Source organism: Prunus dulcis, chromosome 8 (genome assembly GCF_902201215.1).
Source record: "Prunus dulcis chromosome 8, ALMONDv2, whole genome shotgun sequence".
Classification (NCBI taxonomy): Eukaryota; Viridiplantae; Streptophyta; class Magnoliopsida; order Rosales; family Rosaceae; genus Prunus; species Prunus dulcis.
Genome location: NC_047657.1, coordinates 620,273 through 628,658, shown reverse-complemented (window position 1 = coordinate 628,658; position 8,386 = coordinate 620,273). Strand labels below are relative to the sequence as shown.

Sequence of the window (8,386 nt, the reverse complement as noted above, 5' to 3'; positions counted from 1 at the left end):
AGTTAATTCGTGGAATATATATTTTACGTCGTATAGTTAAATAGCCGCCATGGTTTCTCATTTTAACGACGTCATTTTAACGACTTAGTTGTCTATTGCAATTTACAACGTCTACAATTTATTAACACCGGCGTGGTTTGTTGTTGTGATAAGAATATTTTATTATTTTTATATCAAAATATTCAAAATAAATTTAAAATAAATCAGAAAAATGAAAAGTCAACTCCTATGAAGTCATTGATATATTTTCTTCCACATAAACCTTGAAAAAAATTCATTTTGAATAACAAAAATTTAAAATGACCATCCAAAACCAAATTGTTTTGATGAGTCATAAAAACACTTCTAGTTTTATGGTTTAGGGTTTAGAGTCTAGGGTTTAGAGATTAGGGTTGTTATTTATTGGGGTTTATTTTTAAAGTAAATTTTTTGGGTAGTCTAGGGTATATGTTAGACTTTAAAACCATAAAACCTTTTATAAACTTAATTTTTTAAATTTTATAATTTAGTTTTAAGGGTTTAGGATATTAATTTTTTACGACGGTGTTTGGGTCGTGGAATACATATTTTACGTCGTTCATTAGAATATCCGACATGGTTTCTACTTTAAACGACATCATTTTAATATGTTAGTCGTCTATTACAATTTACAACGCCTTCGATTTATTAACACCGGCGTGGTTTGTTGTTGTGATAAGAATATTTTATTATTTTTAAATCAAAATATTCAAAATAAATTTAAAATAAATCAGAAAAATGAAAAGTCAACTCCTATGAAGTCATTTATATATTTTCTTCCCCATAAACCTTGAAAAAATTCATTTTGAATAACAAAAATTTAAAATGACCATCCAAAACAAAATTGTTTTGATGAGTCATAAAATCACTTCTAGTTTTATGGTTTAGGGTTTAGAGTCTAGGTTTTAGAGATTAGGGTTGTTATTTATTGGGGTTTATTTTTAAAGTAAAATTTTTGGGTAGTCTAGGGTATATGTTAGGCTGTAAAACCATAAAACCTTTTATAAACTTAATTTTTTAAATTTTATAATTTAGTTTTGTGGGTTTAGGGTATTAATTTTTAACGACGATGGTTGGGTCGTGGAATACGTATTTTACGTCGTGAAGTAAAATATACGACATGGTTTGGGCTTTAAACGACGTCATTTTAGTATGTAAGTCGGTTTATATAATTTACAACGTCTTTAATTTCTTAACCCCGACGTGGTTTTTCATTCGTCGTTATATAAAAATATTCAAAATAAATTTAAAATTAATCCGAAAAATGAAGCTTCAAAATAAACGGCCTTACGTTCTTAATCCGAAAAATGAAGTTTCCGTCGTGGAATATTACATTTACGTCGGTTCTTTTAGAACTTTCGCCTTGGTTTTTCTTTCGACGTTTTAAAGAGCGCGCTCTCTAAAAATTTTCGCGCAACCTAAATTTTTTAGATTTGGCTCTTATTCTTATACTTCGAACCCTGAAAACTAAAATTTTCAGATTTCGCGTGACATAACATTTCGCTCTCTCACTTCTGCTCTAATTAAAAGTTGCACTCTCGAGGCTCCGTCGAATCTGTGAGCTCGTCCAACCTGTAAGTACAAACCCTATCTTCCCCTTGTAAATTCATTGAATGATATTAGGTTGTTTTGTTAAAGGGTTTTAGGTATATGCTTTGCGATCAGTTAATAATGTGCTTATAGGTATGGGTTCATGGATTTTCTGTTTAATGGGTTCATGGATTACATTATCTGTTATGTTGAATTTGGAATGGATTTAATTTTGTCGGATCTTTTAATCACCCTATGTTATGTTAAATTGGGAATGGATTTATTGTTTTCATGCTTGGTTTCATGTATATGTTGGTTTCTTGCTTGGTTTCATGTATATGTTGGTTTCTTGCTTGGTTTCATGTATATGTTGGTTTCTTGCTTGGTTTCATATATATGTTGTGTTCTTAATGGGTTTTGTGTTCTTGAATATAAACTGAGCCACGAAAAATTTTAAGGCATACGACGAAGATCACACGACGGTTTTTTTAAACTACCGTCGTTGTATTACTTATACACGACGGTTTTTTCATAAACCGTCGTTTGTATTACTTATAATAGACGACGTATGTTGAAAATCCGTCGTCTATATATGCCAAATACGTCTGTTTTTGTTTAAAAACCGTCGTCTCTGTTTTGTATTACTTGCTATTAAATCTTTGTATAATCTGCTATAGTGATGGTCATTGCCTGTATTTTCACTTTATTATAGATAATAGGTTATAGTGTCGGAGATGGATAAGTCATGGATGCATTCGGATAGAAGATCTAAGGCATATGAATTTGGGGTGGAAGCATTTTTGAACTTTGCTGTAGAAAATCTTCTAACTACAACACATATCCGTTGTCCATGTGTTAAATGTGTTAATTTGAAGTTGTTTGGGGTTGGAATTATAAGGGATCACTTATACTTTAATGGAATTGACCAAAGCTATAAGAATTGGACATTTCACGGAGAACCTTAGGAAGCAACTACTAATGCTAGTAGAAATGTTGAAGAAGATGATGGCCATAGTAGGTACAGTTTTGTGTCTGAAGAAATTGATATGGATGATAATGATTTTGGTGATTTTGGTGATTTTGGTGATTTTGGTTCCGATCCGTATGAGTTTGCCAATGTGATTGGGGATGGAGATCAACCAGTGTACCCTGGTTGTAGAAAGTATACGAAGTTATCGGCATTAGTGAAGTTGTATAATTTGAAGGCAAAACATGGGATGAGTGATGTCTGTTTTATAGAATTATTGATACTTCAAGGCGATTTGCTTCGAGAAGGAAATACAATACCAACCTCTATGTATGAGGCTAAAAAGACTTTGTGTGCATTGGGGCTGAGTTATGAGAAAATGCACGCATGCCCCAATGATTGCATCTTGTATAGGAAGAAGTATGAGGATTCAACTAATTGTCCTACTTGTGGTATCTCAAGGTGGAAGCAAGGCAAAAATTCAATCTTGAAAGAGGGTGTGCCAGCGAAGGTGGTGTGGTATTTTCCTCCAATTCCAAGGTTTAAAAGGATGTTTCAATCACATGAGACAGCTAAGAGTTTGACTTGGCATGCTGCTAGAAAATCAATTGGCGGTCAGATGTCTCATCCGGCAGATTCCCCGTCTTGGAAACTTCTTGATGATAAATGGCCTGAGTTTGGTAATGAGCCGAGAAACTTGAGATTGGCTCTTTCATCTGATGGATTCAATCCCCACAGTTCTCTAAGTAGTAGATATAGTTGTTGGCCGGTTATCTTAGTTACATATAATCTCCCTCCATGGTTGTGCATGAAACGAAAGTTCATGATGTTAACCTTATTGATTTCCGGTCCTAAACAACCCGGAAATGATATAGACGTCTACTTGGAGCCTTTGATTGATGATTTAAAATCTTTGTGGGTTGGGATTAGAGGGGTGTATGATGCACATAATGGAGAATACTTTACACTCAGAGCTGCATTAATGTGGACAATTAATGATTTCCCCCCCTATGGAAACTTATCTGGTTGTGTTGTTAAAGGATATAAAGCTTGTCCAATATGCGGCGATGATACACCTAGTCACAGGTTGAAAAATGGCCACAAAATTTGTTACATTGGGCATAGAAAATGGTTACCAATCAATCATCCATATAGGAGGCAGCGTGCAGCTTTTAATGGGAAACCTGAATATGGCATACCTCCCGAGCCATTAACCGGAGAAAAAGTGCTGCATATGGTTGAAAATGGTGACAGAGTTTGTTGGAAGAAGAAATCAATATTCTTTGATCTCAAGTATTGGAAATACCTTCCTGTGAGGCATGCCCTAGATGTTATGCACATTGAGAAGAATGTTTGCGATAGTATCATTGGTACATTGCTGGAGATCCCTGGAAAAAAATAAAGATGGGATTGCTGCTCGATTAGATTTATTGAACATGGGGGTCAAAACTGATTTGCAACCCCAGTATGGAGAAAGACGTACTCGTTTGCCTCCTGGGCCTTGGAATTTTTCAAGAGCAGAGAAGAGAGAGGTTTGCAATTCTTTCTATGGTATGAAGGTCCCTGAAGGTTATTCTTCAAATATTAAAAATCTTGTATCTTTACAAGATTCAAGACTTCTTGGCCTTAAATCACATGATTGTCATACCTTAATGCAACAATTGCTCCCTGTGGCAATTCGTTCTGTTTTGGAGAAGCTTGCAAGGTATGCAATAACTCGTTTGTGCTTCTTCTTCAATGCTATATGTGCAAAGACTGTTGATGTTTCCAAGCTAGATAAGTTGGAAGAAGATGTAGTAGTTACTATGTGTTTGCTTGAGAAGTACTTTCCCCCTTCATTCTTTGATATCATGGTTCATCTAGTAGTACATCTTGTCAGAGAAGTTCGTCTATGTGGGCCAGTATATTTTAGGTGGATGTATCCGTTTGAAAGATATATGAAAGTGCTGAAGGGGTATGTTGAGAATCGTACTCGTCCCGAAGGTTGCATTGCTGAGCGGTATATAGCTGAAGAAGCGGTAGAGTTTTGTACTCAGCATTTATCTGATGTTAATACAGTTGGAGTGCCTTCAAGCCAAAAGATGGGAGTTTCAAAGCCATTATCAGGTTGCACAGTGAGCGTAGTTGACCAGGACCTGTTGAATCAAGCACATCTATATGTCTTGGAGAATACAGAGGAAGTCCTACCTTATATCGAGTACGTATGATTTTTATTCTTCAAGTTTCCATTTTAAATTATTTCTTATGTTTATCTTATATATTTGGGACCGTAATGCTTGAATTTTTCGTGTCATGTAGGCAACATATGATCCACATCAAGACTGCTTATCCAAAATTTAGAAAGAGAACAAAGTGGCTGCGGGATAAGCACAATAGCACTTTCATTCAATGGCTACGCTTCAAGGTATATGTTGTTGAATAACATATTTCTCTTTTAATTTTCTTCTTATTTCTATGTTAGATTGAATTAAGATTTGATTAATTTGCAGGTTCAAAGTGAACTTGAGGAAGACAATAATGGCGTATCAGAAAATTTAAGGTGGCTGGCAGCTGGTCCAAACATGGCAGTGCCATTATATAGGAGCTATCTTATTAAAGGTATTAAATTCAATATCAAGGCACAAGATGATGTGCGGACAACTCAAAAATAGTGGAGTTTATTTACTTGCACAAACCATGCAAGTTGCTAGTGCCAAGGATAAAAACCCAATTCTCTCAAATATGGGTTTCTATGGTGTCATTCAAGAAATTTGGGACCTTGACTACCAAAAGTTTACAATCCCAGTCTTTAGGTGTGATTGGATAGATAGTTCTGGTCTTGTAATCGACGAACTTGGATTTACCCTTGTAGATTTGAGTAAAATTGGACATAGGAATGACCAATTTGTTTTGGCTTCTCAAGTCAAACAAATATTTTTTGTTGACGACCCGATGCATCGTGGTTGGTGGGTAGTTTTATCAATGCCTAATAGAGAATATAATGATGTTATTGGTGATGAAGTCTTAGGTGATGTGATAATTGAGTGTGAGCCATTTACTAGAGGGATGCCAAATGTTGACACATTTGATGAGCTGGTGGGTGAGTTAGGTGGTCAAAATATTCGAGATGGGTGTGAAGATATATGGATTGAATGATGCTTATGTAATTGGCAGTGTATGACATTCATTTTATAATATATTGTAATGTGATTTCTTCACTTTCATTATACAGGTTTTGGCCACAAAACAATCAGTGCAAAAAAATACTGGATCCAGATTAAATCATTATATTCTGCATAAAAAACAACGTCTGTTCAAATAAAACACGACGTTATGGTTAACCATTTATTCAGCATATTTACCGGCGTCTTAAAGCAACGTAACAATGAAGAACCACGACGCTATTGTGAAGCAATTATCCAGGATATCACGTCGGGGAAGGATTAAAAACAGCCATGTAATCCAAAATAACACGACTCCAATCCCATAATACCGACGTCTAAAAATGAGATTAAATATCTGAACATTAATTTAGAACCGACGTGGTTTATTAAATGCGTCGTAAATATTGGCGTTGTTTAGAAGTTCAACGTCGTCTACATTAATAAGTACGTCGTGAGTACTGAATACATATAAATACAACGTCGACTATATAAATGCCACCGACGTTGTTTAGCATTTCAACGTCAACAACATAAATACATACGTCGTAAATAATGACACAGACAGCTATATCTACGTCATCTTTTTTAGAAAAATCGAAGTGGAAAACTTATTTCACGACGGTCGTTTGTAAATAAGAGACGTAGTAGTTTTCAATAACGTCGTCTTCTCATGTATTTAAAGGCGTAGTAGTTTTCAATAAGAGACAGAGTAGTTTTCCATAACGTCGTGAAAATTATATTTAACGGCGTAATGTTTTAAATATCGTCGTTGTATGCCTATCTTGCGGCCTTTTTCTTCTAATATGTCATATTTTTCCTTTTTAACGACGGTTATTTGTTTGTGTTGGTCGTCTATTCTCATCCTCGACTATTTTTTAAAACTTATGCAGACTAAACACGTCTGTTTTTATTTGTTTTCGGCGTTGTTTTATTTAACAACGTCTAATTTATCGTCGTTGTTGTTTCTGAAAATAGGACGTATAAATTTTGTAATACGACTCTCATATATTCGTAACCGGCGTTGTTTGTTTTTTTCAACGTCTAATATATAAATACATACGTCGTAAACAATGACACTGACAACTATTTCCCCGTCATGTTTTATAGAAAAATCGAAGTGGAAAATGTATTATACGACGGCTGTTTTTATATATTCGACGTAGTAGGAATCAATAACGTCGTCTTCTAATTTTCTTAAAGGCGTCATATTTTTTGTTGTCGTGAAAATTATATTTAACGGCGTATTATTTTAATTTGCGTCGTTGTATGTCTATTTTGCGGCCTTGTTCTGTTAATATGTGTCATATTTTTCCTTTCTAACGACGGTTTTTTTCGAGAGTTTGTCGTCTATTCTCATCCCCGACTGCTTTTTTCGTTTTTTTTGTAGAATAAAGACGTCGTTTTTTATTTGTTGATGACGTTTTATGTTTTAACAACGACGGTGATTTAGCGTCGTGGTTTATGAGGGAAAAGATGACGGTGGATTCCACGACCACTGAAAAACTCAATACACGACGGTGATTTACCATCGTCTTTTTGCTTTTTTGTAGTAGTGGTAACTACAAACTTGTTGCAACTTATAACATGGCTGGGGGCCTATGTAAGAAGAATAGTTTTGCATTGTCTTAGTAATATATTGACTTTGATCTTATATGGGGGCTTTGGGTTAGGGATGGACAAAACGGGTACCCCGTGTACGAACTACCATCGTCATCACTACTATTTAATTGATACTCATTGTCCATCCCTACCTTAAGTATGCAATTTAGCGTAGTCAAATCTTACTAATGTAATTGTGATTCATATCCTAGCTCGTGCAACTATTGAACAACATTTATGAATACATGGAGGATCCAAAATTTAATGGCATGTGACTCATTCCATAGAGGCACAAAGCTAAAATTATAAAACTCCATATTGCATTTTTACCCTAAGATTTCTTATGTTGGACTATATCAATATTTCTGTTACTTTTGGCTCTTAATTAAAGTTCTCTGGCATCTTAACATGGTTGTTCTATGCCACTTCTAATCAATATTTTGATATTCTCCTTCCACGGCTTTTGCTTTATCCAATTCTTCATGGCCTGATACAGATTGGCACAAGTTATTTGAAGAAATTTAAGATTATTGCTCTAGCTTTTTCATATTTTTCACTGCGCATTTGACATGAATAAAACTTCATCTTTAATCATACTAAATCTGTGAAACTTCTCACAATATGTGTATTTGCACACATATTGTAACATGATAGTTAACAACAATGAAGAGACTCTGAGTTATATCATTTTAGGAAAGTGTAAAGATGGATAGCATTATTGTCTTATGTTTTCTTGATAGTAAGAATATTTTTGTGAGAGAATGAATATTATTAATTAACTCCCATATTCTTTTTTTTTTTAATTATTTTTTTTTTTTTTATGATGTTCATATCCATGAACAAAGTAAATTTATTACACGAGATATTGGGAAAAACTAACAATTTCAAGTAAGTTTCTTTATTCTATTTCTTTTTAATTTGAGATAATTATTCAACATATTACATTAACTTCAATTATAACTTGGGTTGTGTTTGAAATTACAGTAACCTAATATTACATTAACTTTAACGTCAGGCTAATGGTGCATATATTGTTCTTTGTCAAAAGAAGGAAAAAGATGAGACCCTGACACTTCTTTATCGGTTTTATCCACCTGCGAAGCTTTTTAGAGAACTTCTACGATCAAAC

At 34.3% G+C, this 8,386-nt stretch overlaps 1 protein-coding gene across 1 annotated transcript in view; it reads left to right on the top strand.

The window, feature by feature from the left end:
* The first annotated feature begins 4,596 nt into the window (after positions 1 to 4,596).
* The window catches only part of LOC117638827 (succinate dehydrogenase assembly factor 1, mitochondrial-like), a 5,448-nt gene continuing 1,658 nt past the window's right edge, over positions 4,597 to 8,386 (top strand). Inside the window, exon 1 of the mRNA XM_034373975.1 lies at positions 4,597 to 4,610. Within this exon, the coding sequence (XP_034229866.1) occupies positions 4,597 to 4,610 (14 nt within the window). The remainder of the gene's footprint in view (positions 4,611 to 8,386) is intronic.